General features: G+C 35.1%; 1 protein-coding gene across 3 annotated transcripts in view; it reads left to right on the top strand.

Moving 5' to 3' along the window:
• LOC115213528 overlaps positions 1-22215 on the top strand; it is a 498605-nt gene that overhangs the window by 419186 nt on the left and 57204 nt on the right. For all 3 annotated transcript variants that reach the window (XM_036500732.1, XM_036500730.1, XM_029782551.2), the window contains 2 exons: positions 4868-5018; positions 14801-14878. In XM_036500732.1, coding sequence (XP_036356625.1) covers positions 4868-5018; positions 14801-14878 — 229 coding nt within the window. The remainder of the gene's footprint in view (positions 1-4867; positions 5019-14800; positions 14879-22215) is intronic.

Raw genomic sequence — 22215 nt, 5'->3', positions numbered from 1 at the left:
CAGAAGGGGCTAAAGGAAAGAGAGACTTTATGTATGTGTGCATGTGTAGAAGTGTATTTTATTTTTATATTATATGTATATATATATATATATATATATATATATATATATATATATATATATATATATGTATATGTATACACACACACATATATAACTCAAATAACAAGGACAGACTATAGTTAAGCTCCAGGTTCGGTGATTATGTGCATGAGGAGTCCAACGTAGGTCATAATTAGCATGCATATATAAAAAAAAATTAACAGAATGAGATAAAAATCCAAAGCAGTGAAAGATTTCAGATCATTTATTAGGAGAATGTCTTAGAGCTGTTTTCGGGATATTTTATATATCCCTTCATCAAAGACGGTGCGAGAAAATGGTTAAGCTGTAGTTATTCAAGATAAGATATGAAATATAGAATGAAGTGGAGGAATGAAAACAGACGTGAGATGTGCAGGGATATTGTATCTGCAGTTCCATTATTTAAGCAGAATGGTATACATATAAGTTTCCTGTGTCTTGTGTGTAAGTTCCAATAGTATTTATAATTTGTCATTCCAAGCATAGAGTTTGTACACGGTGTTATTGGATCGAGGGTTTTATTGAAGTGACTTAAAAGTTGGGAATGTGTTTGTAATGTCAAATCACAAACAGAGGAAAAAAGTGAGAGAGAAAATAGAAAAGCAGGGAGAGAGATAATAAAGAAATGGAGAGAGGGAGAGTGATCTGGCTAGTGGTCAGTCAGGCTAAATTGATAGAAGTAAAGCAGAGGTGAGGTGAGAGAGAGAGAGAGAGAGAAAGGTATGAGAGTGTATAGAGATGATAGGGTAAAGAGTAAAGGAGTGTGAGGAATGTAGCGATAGAGCCTAAGTGAAGGGTAGAGAGAGGGGTGTTGGTAGTAAAAAGGTGGAATGAAGAATTTAGGAATATAGGTTAGGTTGCTTAGAGGACAGGTCAGTGCTTAGTAGTAGAAGAATATATATATATATGTGAGAGGGGGTAGGGGTAGTAAAAAGATGAAATGAAGATTTGAAAATATAGGTTAGGTTGCTTAGAAGACAGGTCAGTGGTCAGTAATAGAAGAATATGTATAGAAAAGGTATACACAATAGAAGATGTATATACGAGCTGGCAGAAACGTTAGCACGCCGGGCGAAATGCTTAGCGGTATTTCGTCTGCCAGTACGTTGTAAGTTCATTTTTCGCCGAGGTCGACTTTGCCTGTCATCCTTTCGGGGTCGATAAATTAAGTACCAGTTACGCACTGGAGTCGATATAATCGACTTAATACCTATGTCTGTCCTTGTTTCTCCCCTCTTTGTTTAGCCCCTTGTGGGTAATAAAGAAATAGTATATACATGCATATATATTTCTTTATTGCCCACAACGAGCTAAACATAGAGGGGACAAACAAGGACAGGCACAGGGATTAAGTCGATTACATCGACCCCAGTGCGAAACGGGTACTTTATTTATCGACCCCGAAAGGATGAAAGGCAAGGTCGACCTCAGCGGAATTTGATCTCAGAACATAACGGTAGACGAAATACGGCTACGCATTTCGCCTGGCGTGCTAACGATTCTGCCAGCTCGCCAGGAGTTAAGGTTATTGGGATTACTCAAGGGTTATTGTGGAAATATATTGTATGATCGTTTAGGCATTTGGATTTGTGGAAGAATTTGAATGTGTGAAAAAACGGTGGTTGCATGAGCTTAGTGCCTCATTATGTTTATTTAGCACTGTTGGAGAGTTGTGCTTTAATATGTGAAGCACCTCCTTCAGGAAAAACTTGCAGGTTGTGCGTTGACCTCGGTAGGGAAGCTCTGAATCCAGTATGGGCCATGATAAAGTATAGGGTATATTTGTATTTTTGAGATGATATTTTTTAGACGGAAACTGTATAGAAGCCTGGGGTATATTGAGGTATGTATGACGTATGTGCCTGTGTCGTGTCAGAGCTGAAATTTACACTACTTTAAAAATTTAGTTCTTGCTGTATTTGTCAATGTCCTACGCAGTAGCGGCTCGGCAATCGATAGCAAAAATTGAATTCCAGATTAATTAAGCAGGAGAGTCATTGTGATCGATTAAACCCCTTGAGAGATTCCTTCAAATTTTCCAAAGAACAATGACGGATGCTAATGAAAGAAAAGAAACAATATAATTTGAGAAAACCTTAGTTGATTTCGAGGGAAATTGCTAGACATAGTAGCCAAATCTCATTCACCACTCAGACTATATGATATTCTAATAATTTATTCTGGAAACATCAGGTCTATATAAATTCAGAAAGAAATAGCGTGTCCGTCAAGACAAGAATTTCTTTGCAAATTTCATGTTTAAATTGAGAAAAGAATAAAAATTATATAAAAAAACAAACAAACAAAAGACGGTAACAAAGACACTTGGAATTCTACAGTCTCTTTACTGGTGATCCGCTCTCTTTGAAAGCCAGCATAATCTTCAGAATCAATTACTCTGCACATCTGTTGTTTTTTTTTTTTTTGTTTTTGCCTGCCGTGTTACAAGTGTATCGTCATTAAATTAATACCGTTCTTTGCAGTTGATTAAATTTAATAAAACATTTTGCCGCATTTGCATTACGAGGTTAAATTACAGAAATGCGTAGAAATATATTCACTTCTTCTTCTCATCATAAACATACATCTTTTCTCAAATTACTTAACCTGTTATTTCTCTTAAGGCTAATTGTGTTAGTTTAAATTTGTTTATAACCGTCGACACATATTCACAAGAACGTGTGACTCTATGTGCTTGTATTTATGTTATTTGTTTGAGTGTGTTGTTGTGTTGTATAAAAGAGATAAATGTAGCAATTTGTTCATGAGAAGATGTAAAACACCACTAACAATAAGTGAAATTCAATTAGTCAGGATAAATCAGGAAAATATTCGTTTCTGTTAATTGCCCCGAGGAAAGAGCGCATACACTTTTGCGCTGATATATAAAGGAAACTAAATAAGATAATTAAGAAGAGAAAGAAAAAGTGAAGGAATAGTAATAATACAACGGAAAACAATTATAAGAATCACTAGTAGTAGTAGTAGTAGTAGTAGTAGTAGCAGCAGCAGCAGCAGCAGTAGTAGTAGTAGTAGTAGTAGTAGTAGTGGTAGTAGCTTCAGCCGTAGCAATAAATAGAAAGATGAAGAGAAAGAAAATTAAAAATGCTACAAGATACAAAGAATTGAGGTGGAAGAGGAGGAGGATAAAGAAATGGAAAATACGACAAAATTTACAATGGCATTTAGACATGGCGAACACGATATTAACCTTCAGATCCCTATTGGTGAGTTCTTTAGTTTGTTTTACCTCTTATAGCTATAGTGTTATTGAAATGCTAATTTGAGTTTGTGTATCATCGTTCCAACGTCGATAAAAATGTGTGAGACTGGGGTCAAATCAATCGATAATCTTCTTCACCTAAAACGTTGTTGACTAGTACAAATGCGAGAGATCCTTAGGAACTTGGGGCGTAAATTGACCAAACGCACTGAATACAGAATGTTGATTTCTTGGAATCATGGTAAAGAGATCTTCAAAAGAAACTATCTTTTGTCCTTGTGAAAATGTGCAAGCTTTCTTGTTTAGCCTTAAACATTCTAGATATAGATGTTTTCCATCTAGTTTGGATTCTTTGCCATCAAATTTGGATTTTTTAAAAATCAAATTTGAATTCCTTGCAATCAAATTTGAATTTTTCAATTGGTGCTCAAGCCTTGAAAAACAATAAGAGTTAAACTACATCAGCCGTAAGGGAATACAAGTCTATCTTATCTAACTCGTCCAGTAGAGCCCACCAATTAATATCTGAAAAGTTCGATGAAATAACCCATGAACACTGCCATAGCTTCTACCAAAGGATGCTCCATTACTTCGAACGGTCTGAACAAGGGGAGATAATAAACGAATGATTCTTTTTCTATAATTTAAAATATCTCTTATTTTTCATCCTAGCATGACTGAAGAGAAAAGATAAAATTGTTTTAAAATCTCAGATGTCTTGTATGTACATAAGAAATATTTTCATGAAACACATAAACACTTAATGAAATACGAGACAGTGTTTAGTACTGTAAAGCATGCCGGATAAAATGCCCGCAGCATTTCGTCCGTCTTCCCGTTCTGAATCCAAATTCCGACAAAGTCGACTTTACTGTTCATCCTTCGTAGTTGATAAAATAGTACCAGTTCAACACTGAGGTCGCTGCATTCAATTTTATCCCCTTCACCGAAATTGCTGGCCGTGTGCCAAAAGTCTGAAATCACTACTACTACTACTACTACTACTACTACTACTACTACTACTACTAATGCTGCTGCTACGTCTACTGCTGCTATTATTTTTTTTATTACTATTATTATCATCATCATTATTGCTGTTCTTCTTTTTCTTCTCTTTGTTGTTGTTGTTGTCCTCCTTCTTCTTCTTCTTCTTCTTCTTCTTCGACTTGATGTTGTTGTTGTTGTTGTTCCTTTTCTAGTTTCTGTTTTATATCAAGTTGAGCCGGGTGAAAACTAGGCACCAGAAAATTTTTGTGACGACTTCATTTCGCCAGCACTCGTAAGCGATAGTCTATGGTATACGTACGTGCTTACGCGCGCGCGCACACACGCACACACACTCACACACGGGAAAACACACACTCACACACTCACACGCACACATGCGCACGCGTGCGAATTAAAGAGATCTAAATGTTAAAAAACAGACGGAAGTCTACAGAGTTCAATAATCACTATTGCTTCTTCGGCTCGGTATATCATGACACAATATTTATGAATTGCTGTATCTGTCTCTTGTTTACGTTGAAAATATATATATATTTGCTTATACATTTTCAGGTCCTGTTGATGAAGAAACACCCGTTGGTGAACACAATATAATACGAATAGAAAGAACCTACAGATCCACATTATGGGGCCTTGCTGGCTCCTTATTTATTCTTCTTATTGCGGCTGTAATTGTTCTTGTGGCAGTGTGTCGCTACTACAGGTGAGTTATTAATTATTTTTTACTTTAAGTGTCTTCATTTTTATACCTATACGGCTAGTCCTTTGCTACTAACGTGTTAAAAATGAAGAAAACAATAGGTAAAAATCTTCGGGTAAATGGTATGATGAGCAAGTGTTTCTATTGTACCGAATCTGTAATGGATCTGACGAACTCATTGCCCATATTATGAACAAACGCCCTTGAATTGCCCAGCACCAATATAAGATGTGGTGACACGATGAGATAGCGAAAGTGCTGTATTGTAAACTGAGTGGGTTTTGAGAGGGGCAAGACGTTGTACGTGTACAAACTGCAGAGAGTGACTGAATCGGAGACCTGGAAAATCCGGTGGGATTTCCCCATTCAAACAGAAAGGTGTTTGAGCACCACAATCCGGATATAGGAGCACTCCGTTGGTTACGACGATGAGGGTCCCAGCTGATACGACCAACGGAACAGCTTGCTCGTGGAATTAACGTGTAAGTGGCTGAGCACTCCACAAACACGTGTAGCCTTAACGTAGTTCTCGAGGAGATTCAGCGTGACACAGAGAGTGACAAGGCTGGCCCTTTGAAATACAGGTACAACAGAGACAGGAAGAAAGAGTGAGAGAAAGTTGTGATGAAAGAGTACAGCAGGGTTCACCACCACCCCCTGCAGGAGCCTTGTGAAGCTTTAGGTGTTTTCGCTCAATAAACACCCACAATGCCCGGTCTGGGAATCGAAACCACGATCCTACGACCGCGAGTCCGCTGCCCTAACCACTGGGCCATTACGCCTCCACACAATCCGGATATAGAGATGGTAGACAAGGTGAACTAAATGTGCTCCATAATCTATGGTGCTTGGCCCTCTGATCCACGAATAGTCAAGACGAAACGTGAAAATATGGACACAAACAACCCTTAAATACGAGATAGCTCGACGATGAAAAATAAAAAAGGTGAAAATAGTACAAATATTTGTTGGGTCACTGGGGACAGAATAAAAAGGCATCAAAGGAAATAGGAATAGAGTACCCAGAAGAGTTGTAACAAAACATTTACCTTCTTTTCACGGTCAGAATCATCAGCTAACTATTAAATAGTCGTAAAGGGTAAACGTAGTATAGTGTAGGCTGCAGGTAGCAAGCCCGCTACGTGTTTCAAGACTATGTGTGCTCCAACACAACTTGAATTAACAAAATAATAATAATAATAATAATAATAATAATAATAATAATAATAATATTAATAATAATAATAATAAAAATAATAATAATAATAATAACAACAACAATAACAACAACAACAATAATAAAAAAGATAAAATGTAGTTTGAAGAAAAATAAAAATGATTAAGAAGAGGAAGGAGAAGAAGAAGAAAAAGGAGGAGGAGGAGGAGGAAGTGAGAGACTACATGATTCAGACACTATATTAGGAAACACGAAAAGTGAAATCCTCTACGATATCGGTCTAGCCTAATTACTAGAAGTTTCAGTAAAATGTACTTTGAACTCTTTCTTACTTCCATTTAACATGGGTTGCAATATGAGAAGTGGGGAAAAAATAAAGCAAGAAAAAAGCTGGATGAGCACGGCTAGAATGTCTTTGGTGACAGATTTGTTCATACAGGACTAACATCAGATTAAACAGTATCAACAGAACACAACAACGTCAAAGTATGAGAGACGAAAATTATGAAGATAAAAGCAGGAGGACATATTCTAAGTTTCAACAGACACAATTACCGTAAAAAGTAATAATCAGACTTTTTCTCAAAGGAATATTGTCACTGGCAAATTAAATAGTCTACAGATATTAGTTTATGGTCAGGCAGAAAGCATTAAATATGATCTAATCATGCCTAGGTATCTTAGTTGGTTTGTATGATTATTGTATCTTCCTCGTTCACTGTCTACTTTTCGCACTTCGTATTGGAGTGCATTTCTCTAGTGAGGAAACAAATATTAATTTTCCGCTAATATTATACTCTGTAGGCATTCCACTTACTAAATGTGGTTCGATATTAATCTACTTCGAAACAACTAAATTATTGAAATGCATTACACAGTTTGACTCCGCATTCACCAATTGTTACATTTTGTTCTTTATAATAGTTTTTATGTACTTTTCTTGCAAATTGAACAAAAAAAAACGAAAGAATAACTTGTTACTTGCTATTTTGATGGGGTGAATGTAGTATGATTTCCAACACTCGACCAATTACCAAAATTTATTATCCTTCTAATGTACCTTTTACAATACCCGTTTTGAAATAATGGACTTCTCTTTGATAGATGCAGTTAGATCAAATGATTTAAAATGTAGTTATCCTTAGCTTGAATTTCCATCACTCTAGCAATCCAATCATAAACATCAAAGGAATAAAATCAATAACAACTTCAGGAAATTATGTTACAAAATTTTTGAGAATAGTGTAGTTGCTGAAAAGAAAAAGAAAAACAACACATTATGTTCATTTGCGAACTAAGTATGTAACATTAAGCCCTGTCGCAAATCAAATTATCTGTTGATCTGTTCTGATAACTGCTCTTCAATGAAATCGAAGAGAGTAGCAGAACAGAAATTATGCTACTGACAAGCAAATACTGATATGCAATTTTGCTTTTCATTTAAAACAAATCTAACCTTGAAAGGTAAATGAATCTAATATGACCTCACTTCTTCCAGTGACTAAATTATAGTGATTTTCAGGAAAATTACGAGTTTAGTGAGTTACCATTGAAGATTTGGGTTACGATAGAAACTAAATAATCAGCAGAAATCTTTTGTTTTACAAACTGTTTTGCAGTCACCAGAGGAGTAAGTGAATAGATTTTATTAGGAATTAACCGACCCTTGTTGCACTCTTCTGATTTCACTTTCTTAAATGTATATAAAATTAATAAAGAACGAATTGTGCGCATGTCACTTCGATGCAGCGGTTCCTGCTCTCGATATTTAGCTCTACATTACATGTTATCGAGTAAACCTGAATGCAGTCTTTAAAGTCATGTCATTGACGTCATATATTTAGAGATGCATACTATATTTAACATTAACGAAATTAATAAACGTTTCATAAAACGTTAACTCTGAAGCGTAACCGGTAAGAGAAAATATCTGTCAATGATTAATACATTTTACTATTACCGAACATAGCTGCAGTCACGTTTTAGACGTAATAGGACCTCATCAGAACAGGATATCTTCAACCATACATTCTATAGCAGCAGTGAAACAATCACCAAGTAAATGTATCATTTATAATGTGTCTATGTATTCTCGGTGTCATATATAATAAATGTAAAGTGATCATCTCTATAAGCTAGGGAGTGATCTGAAGTAAATTTAGTTATAACTAGCAGTATCACCCGGCGTTGCTCGGGTTTGTAAGGGAAATAACTATATAAGCATTTTTAGAGATGTAAAGTATAATAGCCATCTCAATATGGCTAACCACGAAGGGGGGGTGTTACTGTAGCTTTTTACGTTCTGAGATTTAATAATAAATTTTTAGAGAGTTACTTCCCTTATATATGCCAAAAATGCATTAAAAATGGGAAAAATTGATGGTAATTTTTTTTTTAAATCGTAGACTCATAGTAGACGCGCGCTAATACCCAGAAGGGATCGATATGAATAACGACTATAAGATACCCGGTTTTAGTTAAACTGCACCGCAAAATGTAGGAGTAGTTCGGAATCTAAATCGTAGGAGACAGACAGCACACAGCCTCACTTTTATATATAAAGATTATTAATAGATTGATCGACAATGTAAATATTCTCTTGATGTTTCGATGAGTCTCAGTATAACGTGTGTATGTGTACTTAAGTTTGTGTTTTTTTTGCTGAAACCGATTCATCATTTCTACAGTCTTTCCCTCTAAAATAATATGGGTATTGTTAGTGGCCTGGAACTGATTTATAGTCTGCTAACTTAAAGTATATAACATCGCATTCGCAAGTAATGATTAAGAATTCCAACATCTTATCGTGTCGCTGTAGTGATACTTTACTCATGTCACCAACATTTTCTTGCATCGTTGCATATAGACCAGTAGACTGGCTATCAACATTCTGTAGAACTTATCTCAAAGAATTTTCAATTCCTAGCACGTTGATTCAATCTCCATAGTCCGTTCACAATGCCTGTTCCACTTGGCGTGCTTCTATTATGACTTTTTTCTTCCTATTATATTAATTGAGGATTCGGTCAAGCTAGAGTACAGCTTTCCCACTGTTTCATATTCAGTATTTGGCCGAATGCAAAAACTTTTACGGAACAGTTTTCACGTATAGTAAATGTTCTTCGTTTAATCGAAATTGTCATAGCGAGTTGAGGGTTTAAGGTGGTTTTGCTGTTATCACTATTGTTATTACCAAAGCAATAAAACACTACTACTACTACTACTAACTACTACTACTACTACTACTACTACTACTACTACTACTACTACTATACTACTACTACTACTACTACTACTACTACATATTTAGTATTACTAATACAATTCGCAATATATGCATCATCATTATTATTATTATTATTATTATTATTATTATTATTATTATTAATTTAAGGCGGCGAGCTGGCGGAATCGTTAGCATACCGGGCAAAATGCTTAGTGGTATTTGGTCCATCTTTACGTTCTGAGTTCAACTGCCGCCGAGGTCGACTTCGACTTTGGCTTTAATCCTTTTTTTCATTACTGTTGTAATTTCGGTGGTGATCGTTGCGGTGGTGTTTGTGGATATTGTCGTTATTGCTGTTGTTGTTTCCTAGATTCAATGCGGTAAATGGCTGAAACTTTAGAGCATGGGCTCTTTCAGTTCAGAGTTGAGATCCCGCCAATTTAATCTTTAAACTTTCATAAAGTGCCAGTGAAGTAGTAGAGTCTATTTAATCACCTAATCCTTCCCTATAAAATTATTGGTTGATTGGTTGAATGACTAAGGAAGAAATCAATTAGTTAATTAGTTAATGAATTATGAAACCATTATTTCTCAGTTTCCATCTTATATTAAGTAAGGCTATTTTTAGGAAAAAGAAAATTCAGTCAATTCATTTTAATGATCTCCTAAAATGTGGCATATGTTGGTGGTATTTTCGACTGTGTCATATATGCTAGTAGTGTTGTTTGTTCGTTTATCAGGACGAAGGATTCTGATTGGGTTCATTCAGACAAAATAATGTTGTCATTGTTATCAAGCTGTTTTCCTTTCTCTCTGTTTAGTTTTTTTTCCAACTGATGTCGGATCTATTTTAGCTTCTTCGTTTTTGCACCGGTGTTTCTGCTGGATGACATTGCAGAGAAGTGCTTTCTCAAATGGTGTAAAATAATTTCTTAGTACATGTTTTAAAGTTGTTTTTTTTTTCTTTTTTCGTATAAGCTGATTTCTGTTTAAATTCTTTTTTTTTAATGATGAACAATATTGTCTGTTTAAATTTTTCGGCTTTACATTTGATGAGGTTGTGTTTATTATGACCCGAGTGATGGAGATCGTATACAGCCTGAATGTGATAGATTCCTTTATGAAGTGATCATGTCAAATAGTTATTCTGATTTTTAAGGAATAGACACTGTTTTTAACGTCTTGCTTGTTAGCCGTTATTTCATTTTTGCATTTATTTTGCAAGATTCTTCAAGTGAGAATGCATGTTGATACGAATGTAGCTTGGATAGGTTAAAAGACACATGCACTAGTTCTATTTCTCTTCTTTCTATCATAATTACTCAAAAATTTAATCAGTTGATCAATTAACTTGATCAATTTTTAATTCTTGGTTAATTTATACGTGAATGCTCAGTTTGTTTGATATGGTCTTAAAACAAAAGAATATATTATCAGGTAACCCCATAAGCTCTGTCCGATTTTAGCTTTTTTAAAATTGAATGAAATTTAGTAGTATTTTAGAAAGTCTAATGGAATTAAATATTATTTTTATGCATTTGTGTACATTTAAACTAATTAAATATTATTTTATAGTATAAAAAAGAATTAAGATTTCTTTGATTAAAACCCTTTCTAATATGCAAGTATCCAAAGAGCATTTGAGGCAAAAAAGGAAACTCTGCAGCCGAAGCAACTCCAAACATACACTCAGTTTATGGGAAAGAATGCTTGAATGGAAGAACTTCCAGAAGATAGTTTGCAAAATTCAGAAGTGGAGATTTCAGCCTTGAAGACGAAGATCGAACAGGACGTTCACTTGAGTTTGATTATAAGTTCCTTGAGGCATTACTTGAATAAAATCCTGCATTATCAGTTGAAGAATTGGCAATAAAGATTAGTTCAAACCATACCACTGTTCTCGTCATCTTCAACCACTTGGAAAGGTTCCTAAACTTGGAAAATGGGTGCCTCATGAATTGTCCGGAAGCAACCGCAAATCCCGAGTTGACATATGCTCTTCTCTCCATTCTCGCAAACTCAGTTCACCTTTTTTGGATAGACTTGTGACTAGTGATGAAAAATGGATCTTCTATCGAAATGTTAAATGTCGTAAAGAGTGGCTTGGTAAAAGGGAAAGAACTCAACCACAACCGAGAAGGGAACCTCATGGGAAAAAATGTTCTCTATCTGGTGGGATTGCAAAGGAATAATTCACTTTGAATTGTTACTACCTAATGCAACAATCAATGCTCAAGTCTACTGTCAGCAAATAGAGCGTTTGAACCAAACTTTGAAGAAAAAAGACCAGCTTTAGTGAATCGAAAAGGAGTAATGTTTCATCAGGACAATGCATGACCCCACATTGCAAAGATCTCCTCATAGAAGATCGAAGAGCTTGATTGGGAAAAATTCCTCATTTACTTTATTCTCGCGATCTTGCTCCTTCAGACTACCATTTGCTTCGTAGTTTACAGAATCATTTGGGGGACATAACTTTCACAAGGCAGGAGGAGGTCGAAACTGACATTTCAGAGTTCTTCTCTTTGAAGCCAAAAGAGTTTTACATTGATGGGATAAAAAAGCTTGTAAATAGATGGAAAGAAGTCATAGATAATCAGGGAAAGTACATTGATGATTAAATTTCAATTAAATATAAAATTTGATCACTTGTTTTCTTTATTCAAAATTCGGACAGAGCTTATGGGATGACCTGATAGTTGATAATATATGCCTCCGTATACTGTGTTAGAAAATAAGACAGATTGTCGCAGCTGGGGCGTCCGCTTTCATAGGACTGTTCAAGAATGAATTTGTGCTAGAAAATTGCAAACATAATTGACACGTTTCCTTTCAGTGCAGTAAATTTAACCACTTATTTGCTGAATTGTTGCTCCGAGTATTTAACGTAAGTTAATAGCTTTGGTGTTTGCTCTTTGCGTATGTTTATGCATTTATGCGTGCGATTACTTGATAGTAATTACACACAGATATGTGTGTGATTATCTGAAGATAACTATCACCTTTTAAAAATGTAATTTGTGAAACAGTAAAACCAAAATATCATTGAAAACATTACTTTTCATTGTGACTTTCCTGTTCGATGACACTTTTACCTATCAGCTTTCTTCTCTCACCTTAAATATATATATATATATATATATATAATATATATATATATATATATATATATATGTATGTATGTATGTATGTATGTATGTATGTATGTATGTATGTATACATACGCAGAACAGTATGCATAAAATTCTTCATTTACCGTTTGAATTTTAGAGGTTCTATTATTTAATTCCAGCTTCCAATAATTTCTTCCATTGGTTTTCATTTGTTGACTTAATATTTTGTTGAAGCTATTGCTGGAGAATTCAGCTGAAGATTACTGAAATGAATTGCATAAAACTTAAAGCCATTTTATAAAACATGACGACTGAAAATAAACAAGCGCAGCGATACGCCACATCAATCAGCAGAGGGCTGTAGAAACCTATTAATTCAATTACTCGTACATTGAAGCATTAAATGAGAGATCAAATTCTTAATGTTAAGAATCGAAATGGAACAAAACACAGCTCAGTATTCAAAAGCAAAAATTAAATCGATAATCTAATCACAAGTCATTTGAATAGCAAAATTCTTGAGAGAATTTGCGTCATCCTAGATGCTTTTTTTAAATCATGTCATGATCCATGTTGAGTATTGAATGAAATTACTCAGATCGCTAGAATGAAATGCATAAGGTTTATTTCACTTCTATTACTTGAGACTTGTTCGATGATTCAAGCATATCAATCAGCTCCTCAGAAAGTCACATAATAACTGCATGACCTTTCAGATGAAGAATAGTTACTTCATATCGAGTGATATTAAAACAGACTGTATACGGGGCTTAGGGTTAGCGTTAGAAATACCAATCCAATTTTTTAAAACTCTTATTCTGCAGTCATAAAAATGAAAGAATTTGTAAAAGACTGACGTTAGTATTGGTTTCAAATTTTGGCACAAGGCCAGAAAATTCCGGGGAGGGGATAAGTTGATTTTATCGGCCTCAGTACTCAACTGGTACTTATTTTATCAACCTCGAAAGAATGAAAGGCAAAGTCGACCTCAGCGGAATTTGAATTCAGACCATAACGATTGGCGAAATCACGCTCAGCATTTTACCTGGTGTGCTAAAGATTCTGCCACAACTCCGCCTTACCCTTGCGTTAATATAACAGACAAGACCATATCCTATAACAACGATGCCTTTCAACATAGCTCGGTCGAAGAAGGTTACAAACTCATTAAAATACAAATAATAAATTGCGTAAAAATAAGGTTCGCGTCACTCCACTGGCATAGCTATCTGTAGTTTGGCAAGTCAAATACTACCATCCCACTTCGATATTAAGTTTGATAAATAAAAAGGAAACGGATTTAATGCAAGACAATGTGTCATAAAATCGAGGAAATATCTTACAGAACTATAAGCATTATTTAAACATGAAAAAATAGTAAAATTAACAAAACGGTTCATAGGTTTCTTTATAATGTTTATTGGAAAAGGAATAAGTAAATATTTGACTATTTAAGTGAGTGGATGGCAAGTAGTCTACTAGTATTAACCATTTTGGGGGAATGGTGCACACCACTTAAGTATTTAAAATTATAGAAAGTCAGTGTGGTAACCTGGGCATAAATAAGTAGTAGCTGAAAGGAACCACTGCAATTATTTTATATCTACACTTTATATTAGTAATCCTATACAGATTATCCTATACAGATTATCCTGAAATGTTTCTAACAGAATAATATCACATTACATTGTTCCGATGTAACACAGTTTCCCCCCACCCCCCAAAAAATCATTGATATCTTTCTCACCTCCGAATCTAGCCTTTATTCTACTACTCGCTCAATTTCATATCATGAAATATTTCATATTCATATATTGCACACAGCAAGCGAAGTGCATTTGTGATATATTACAGCATTTACTAAGAAAGAGAAAACGTGAGGAAAATAAGATTTTCCTTCAAAAATGTTTGATTTTAACGAATGACCATCACCATTTCTATAACAGAGAAACTCTAGTGATTGTAAAACTTTAAAATCCCGTTAATTTTGACAGTATAGTATGATATAGCTTACTTTTGTGCAAATTTTAATTTTTAAATCTTTGTGTCTATGTGAAATTGTGTGCTTGAGTATTTCAGCTCTAAAATATTTGAAGTAGTAAAAAAAAAAAAAAGAAAAAATTACTGTGACAACAAAAATAAACCGTGAGAGGAGTTATATTTAGATTATTTTTCGTTTGTTTGACGTTTCATCGTGACTTTTTCTGAGTAATTTCCCTTTTCTGTATTTGTGGTTGTTCATTTATTTATTGTTAATTTTCTTCCACAGGAAAAGGTTACCGAAAAGAAGAAATAATCCTAACTTTCCATTTACAGAAGAAAATGTCTCTTTATATGAAAAAGAAAAGTAAGTCTTGTCAATATTGTCATTCTTTAGAAACGGCATTGCATACAACTTCATGAATTTATTCATTTATCTATAGAGAAAAGTCATGCAGAAATATATATGCCTCGCATCATAGATATACATTTCATGTCTGTTACATGAACACTAACATATTCATATATTTGTGTTATCGGTACGTATAAAATATCCTAACATACTATAGAATACATGTGCTCTAAATATTTATATTTCTATGAGTTGAATTCTTACATAAACCTACTCACTGTGCTAAAATTCGCATACGTTGGTATCATATATATTATTTAGTCTGCGTAATCATTCCATTCTGTTAGAGAAACTTTGAAAATATGAAGAAAAGTTGAATGTCAGAATACTTGAAATTTCAGAATTACATATTTATTTTAATGTGTTTAAAGATGAAATATTTGACATCTCTGAAACAATTTATAATGTGAAACTTGTTCGGATTCGACTAAGTACCCAGTAAAAGGAGCTCCTAAGCAATCAAACAAGTAAAATACGCTGCATAGATATAAATTTATGATTACGTTGTTAATAATGCAGAAAATATTGAATACATCTAATAGCATAAATACAAAATTCGAATATACATCGTCTATTGTATACAACTATCTTATCATTAGAATAAAATTTGTGACATGATTGCTGTTTTGTAACAAGAAAATACGATACCGTTATCTGAACTGATTCTGTGATCTTTTATATTTGGCACGTAAGCAATCCACACACACACACACACACACACACACACACACACACACACGCAAACACGCACGCACGCACACACACAAGCACACACACACTATAATTACAATTCAAGCATACTTCCTTGCAATAATTATTAGGCAAAAATGCAATGCGTTCTTTGACGTCTGACTCTGTGAAATGAGGAAAGACAACTTCCATGACCATTGCTGTGTGTAAAAGACTGCTGGTGAGGAGGGGAACTAGATTACGTTTTATATTTTTCTGAATATGAAGGAGCTCAGCAACTCATCGAGTTCTCCACAGGTAGAAACTTTGGACCGAATGCTCAGGCAGATTGGAATCTACTAATAACATTAAAGAGCTGGTGATGTTATACACAAACATCTTGTTTACTGCATTCTACTGATTTTGCACAGTTTAATTCCACCGAAATTTATTAAGAATGTACAAATCTGACCAAGGTTAATATAGAAGAAATTTACTCAATGTTATAGAGTTGGGGTCGAACTCAGAACCACGTGTTTACACCACACGACCATGCTTTTACAATATGTAGAAATATTTTTTTAATATTTGTTTCACCTCCACTATTGTCTGCTATTACAAAACAATATTCTAAGATCTATCATTTTCATTTCAAGTATTTTGTCTCTAGGGTACGATAAGAAAAATGTATTTGTTTGAAATAAGTTTCATCAGATAAATTCCATAAAAAATAGATTATTAATATATTTGTTTTTTCGTTTCTTTCAGAGCACAATATTTTTCTCTCATTCTTTCTTGCTGCATTTTATAAGTATACTGCTATCTTCAATTGCTGAGTGAAAAAAAAATTCTATATCGTATTACGACTAGTCATAATGTATTGGGGAGTAATAAGAGACTAATAACTTGCTTACTGTTCAACGTAAATGTTATCTGAATGCAATATGAATATCATAGAGAAAGAGTTTGCACTTCTACTTTTCATAACGTCCAAGGGTTTTTTTTTTGGATATTGAAGTAGCTCTGCTGAAATTCATGAAATTCCAGTGTTACAATAATTTCATTTCTAGTTCACATAATTCATCTCACTTTTCACCATCATTGATCAAAATGTGATACTTTTGTGCAAAACATCATATAGCTCTTATGACTGCTTTGTATATTTACCTTACATTTTTATTTCGCTGAAAGATATTGATAAAGTGTTGAAAAATATGTACAAATGGAAAAGACGTACATATGAAATATATGTGCAGATGTAAATCCGTATATATGAAACTAATGTACATATGTACATAACTATGTACATTACCACATTACAATATTACGTAGGTGATTCTTTCTTATTATTTTCTTTTATAAAATATATTACGGTGGATATCAGTTGCAACCTCTACAGAAATGTACATGTGAACACTCTTTACAAATATAAACTTCGTGATCTCAGATTACTCCGCAAATGCAGCGATATAAAGAAAAATGCACCTTGCACTAGTCTTCCATCATCAATTTTTCGCTATCACCTGCGAAACATTCAATATTTTATCTCATGCTTTGAAAGCTTGGTTCAAAATTATTCAATTAATCCACGGAGTCGTTTACAAGTTTTCCTGTCTTGTCACTAATCTTACAATCTTTTAACATTTCTGTAGTAAGCGAGATTAATAAAACGTTCTTCATTATTTAGTAGTGATTATGCTTTACCAAAAGGTAATATACACTGATATCCAACGCATGTATGGAAGAAGGGCCTAGTCATTAGAAACTAACCATAACAAATACGCTGACAATATTTTTCACTTCATGCAATACTAACCTATATGTAAATGCAGTAGAAATTATCAGATGATTATTTTAAAATGGGTGAAAATATCAACTCTCCTTGATGGCCCTCTATAAAAGTTCGTTCTAAGATATGATTCTCCGTTCATTATAACGAAATGCATTAGTAACTATCAATTAATCATCAGTTTATTATGCACAAAATTCACTATTTACTTCAGATCATTACATCGTACAAAAACGAAAAAAAAAAAAACCTAGTTACCCTTTTATATTAATTTCGTTCTCCATCTATTTAAACACCATTAACACCACGAAGCAGCGCTTACATGACACCTCTACATCCTAGAAATAGCCACCAAATATCGTTCAAGTCGCATTTAATTATATAACGAAAGTTAGATACGAGAAACGTTGCTCAAGAGACATTATTTAGGAAGAAATTATGAGAAATTCATGGTTCATCATACGTATGATTGATCAGGTCTCAACTCGGAATAAACAACAATAGCAATTCCCATCAGATACCTATTCATCCGATTAATGACTATCATATTATTTCCGTCATTTGTGCCCAATCAATGAAACTAAATATATTGAATATTATATTAGTAGAACGCCATATATTTGCAGAAGAAATATAGTCGATATAATCGACTTATTATGTATTGTTTAGACTACAATTTGGAAACTATAGTTTCGATCTCACAGGTATGCACGGAAGCGATACCTTGTGCGCTTTATTTCTTATAGCAAGAATGTCTAGGAAGTGTCTAACTCCGAATGCAAAGTAATGGTTCTCATAATTTTTCCCGATGGAAGCGCTGGTTCTCATAATTTTCGCGTTGAAAGATAGACACAAACACGGGTTATACTCCCATATATATATTTATATGCATGTATATATATATATATATGTATTTATGTATGTGAGTGTGTGTGTGTGTGTGTGTGTGTGTGTGTGTGTGTGTAAGGCGACGAGCTGACAGAAACGTTAGCACGCCGGACGAAAAGCGTAGCTGTATTTCGTCTGCCGTTACGTTCTGAGTTCAAATTCCGCCGTGGTCGACTTCGCTTTTCATCCTTTCGGGGTCGATAATTTAAGTACCAGTTACGCACTGGGGTCGATATAATCGACTTAATCCGTTTGTCTATCCTTGTTTGTCCTCTCTGTGTTTAGCCCCTTGTGGGTAGTAAAGGGAGAATAGAAAAGGAAGGCGGTGAGCTGGCAGAAAAGTTAGCACGCCGGGCGAAATACGTAGCCGTATTTCGTCTGCCGTTACGTTCTGAGTTCAAATTCCGCCGACGTCGACTTTGCCTTTCATTCTTTCGGCGTCGATAAATTAAGTACTAGTCACGCACTGGGGTCGATATAACGTCTTAATCCGTTTGTCTGTCCTTGTTTGTCCTCTCTGTGTTTAGCCCCTTGTGGGTAATAAAGAAATAGGTATTTCGTCTGCCGTTACGTTCTGAGTTCAAATTCCGCCGAGGTCGACTTTGCTTTTCATCCTTTCGGGGTCGATTAAGTACCAATCACGCACTGGGGTCGATATAACGACTTAATCAGTTTGTCTGTCCTTGTTTTTCCTCTCTGTGTTTAGCCCCATGTGGGTAGTAAAGAAATAGGTATTTCTCCCGTTGGTACGTTCTGAGTTCATATTCTGCCGAAGTTGACTTTCGAGGTCGATAACTAACGCACCAGTTGGGTTATTGGGGTCAATATTATCGACTTATTCCCCTCCCCCAAATTCCAGGCCTTATGGCCATGGTAGGAAGGATTATTTATAGCTTTTCATGTACAAATGAAATGGTTCTAATGTTATCCCATTAGTTTTATAATAAACCTGAACACAGCAGATGCCATCCGTCAAGCCTCCTGCCAAAGTTCTAAAGAGTACATATTTAACCTCTTAAGATAATCAATCACCTCATTTAAATATAATAATGCTCATCATTTAAAGCTATATTTCTATTTGGTATTTGAAATTTATCAACACTTTCAGTCAAATGGTGATTGAATGTTATAAAAGACAAAGACAGAAAGAATGGTGCGGAAATGACACAATAGCATTACTAACGGGTGAACATAAAGTGAGCAGAGTCATTTGCACGCGTGGGTGTGTATGTTTGCCTCCGTTTACGCGATCATGCGTGTGTGGTGGGGTTCATGCTTAGATATGTTGTTTGTTTTTTTCTTTGCTTTTTGTACTTGTGTATGCTCAAGGCAATATTTTAACATGAACCACACTGTAATGTTTCAAACAATTGAATTTAATAGCATCATGATGTGACTGATATTTACTTATTTCTATATTTTCAATCTGTAAGTGATACGATTCTTTAATTCTTTTACTTGCTTCAGTTATTAGACTGCGGCCATGATGGGGCACCGCCTTGACCAATTTTCAGTCGAATGAATCGACCCCAGTATATATATTTATTCGTTTGTTCATTTATTTATTTAATTATTTCATTTTAAATCCTGGCACTTATTTCATCGGACTCTTTTGCCGAAACGTTAAGTTACGGGATCGTAAACACGACAATAGCAGTTGTCAAACGGTGGTGGGAGACAAACACACAGGCACACTGACAGACAAATACACACATGCACAAATATACATATATATATATATATATATATATATATATATATATATATTATATATGTATTTATGTATGTGAGTGTGTGTGTGTGTGTGTGGTGTGTGTGTGTGTGTGTGTAAGGCGACGAGCTGACAGAAACGTTAGCACGCCGGACGAAAAGCGTAGCTGTATTTCGTCTGCCGTTACGTTCTGAGTTCAAATTCCGCCGTGGTCGACTTCGCTTTTCATCCTTTCGGGGTCGATAATTTAAGTACCAGTTACGCACTGGGGTCGATATAATCGACTTAATCCGTTTGTCTATCCTTGTTTGTCCTCTCTGTGTTTAGCCCCTTGTGGGTAGTAAAGGGAGAATAGAAAAGGAAGGCGGTGAGCTGGCAGAAACGTTAGCACGCCGGGCGAATACGTAGCCGTATTTCGTCTGCCGTTACGTTCTGAGTTCAAATTCCGCCGACGTCGACTTTGCCTTTCATTCTTTCGGCGTCGATAAATTAAGTACTAGTCACGCACTGGGGTCGATATAACGTCTTAATCCGTTTGTCTGTCCTTGTTTGTCCTCTCTGTGTTTAGCCCCTTGTGGGTAATAAAGAAATAGGTATTTCGTCTGCCGTTACGTTCTGAGTTCAAATTCCGCCGAGGTCGACTTTGCTTTTCATCCTTTCGGGGTCGATTAATTAAGTACCAATCACGCACTGGGGTCGATATAACGACTTAATCAGTTTGTCTGTCCTTGTTTTTCCTCTCTGTGTTTAGCCCCATGTGGGTAGTAAAGAAATAGGTATTTCTCCCGTTGGTACGTTCTGAGTTCATATTCTGCCGAAGTTGACTTTCGAGGTCGATAAATTACGCACCAGTTGGGTTATTGGGGTCAATATTATCGACTTATTCCCCTCCCCCAAATTCCAGGCCTTATGGCCATGGTAGGAAGGATTATTTATAGCTTTGCATGTACAAATGAAATGGTTCTAATGTTAATCCCATTAGTTTTATAATAAACCTGAACACAGCAGATGCCATCCGTCAAGCCTCCTGCCAAAGTTCTAAAGAGTACATATTTAACCTCTTAAGATAATCAATCAACCTCATTTAAATATAATAATGCTCATCATTTAAAGCTATATTTCTATTTGGTATTTGAAATTTATCAACACGTTCAGTCAAATGGTGATTGAATGTTATAAAAGACAAAGACAGAAAGAATGGTGCGGAAATGACACAATAGCATTACTAACGGGTGAACATAAAGTGAGCAGAGTCATTTGCACGCGTGGGTGTGTATGTTTGCCTCCGTTTACGCGATCATGCGTGTGTGGTGGGGTTCATGCTTAGATATGTTGTTTGTTTTTTTCTTTGCTTTTTGTACTTGTGTATGCTCAAGGCAATATTTTAACATGAACCACACTGTAATGTTTCAAACAATTGAATTTAATAGCATCATGATGTGACTGATATTTACTTATTTCTATATTTTCAATCTGTAAGTGATACGATTCTTTAATTCTTTTACTTGCTTCAGTTATTAGACTGCGGCCATGATGGGGCACCGCCTTGACCAATTTTCAGTCGAATGAATCGACCCCAGTATATATATTTATTCGTTTGTTCATTTATTTATTTAATTATTTCATTTTAAATCCTGGCACTTATTTCATCGGACTCTTTTGCCGAAACGTTAAGTTACGGGATCGTAACACGACAATAGCAGTTGTCAAACGGTGGTGGGAGACAAACACACAGGCACACTGACAGACAAATACACACATGCACAAATATACTATATATATATATATATATATATATATATATATATATATATATATATATATTATATATACATATATATATACATACATATATATATATATAAAATCCTTAAAATCCTTAAAAATGTTTTAGCCCGAAGGCCGCGGCCATGCTGGGGCACCACCGCTGAATGAGCCACACTAGTTTGTGAATCCACCTCTGATACGTGGCACTTGATCAACAAGGGAGTTCGATGCTGCTGCCCGCATCCGCGTCTCCTGTCGTGAGGTAGGTTCATCTGGGACTTCCAACAAGAAGAGATCCAGTTTAGTTTTAAAGAAACCCACATCCACACCATGTAAGTCTCTCAGGCATTTAGGGAGGATGTTGAAAAGCTGTGGTCCTCTGAAACCCAAGCTGTTGCAGTATCTGGACCTGTATTTTGATGGTGATGTTGGAATCCTTGGCACCACACGCGGCGCGCCCCGTTCTGC

This window comes from Octopus sinensis, linkage group LG1 (assembly GCF_006345805.1).
Source record: "Octopus sinensis linkage group LG1, ASM634580v1, whole genome shotgun sequence".
In the NCBI taxonomy this organism is placed as follows: domain Eukaryota; kingdom Metazoa; phylum Mollusca; class Cephalopoda; order Octopoda; family Octopodidae; genus Octopus; species Octopus sinensis.
This window is presented reverse-complemented; position numbering and strand designations above follow the sequence as displayed.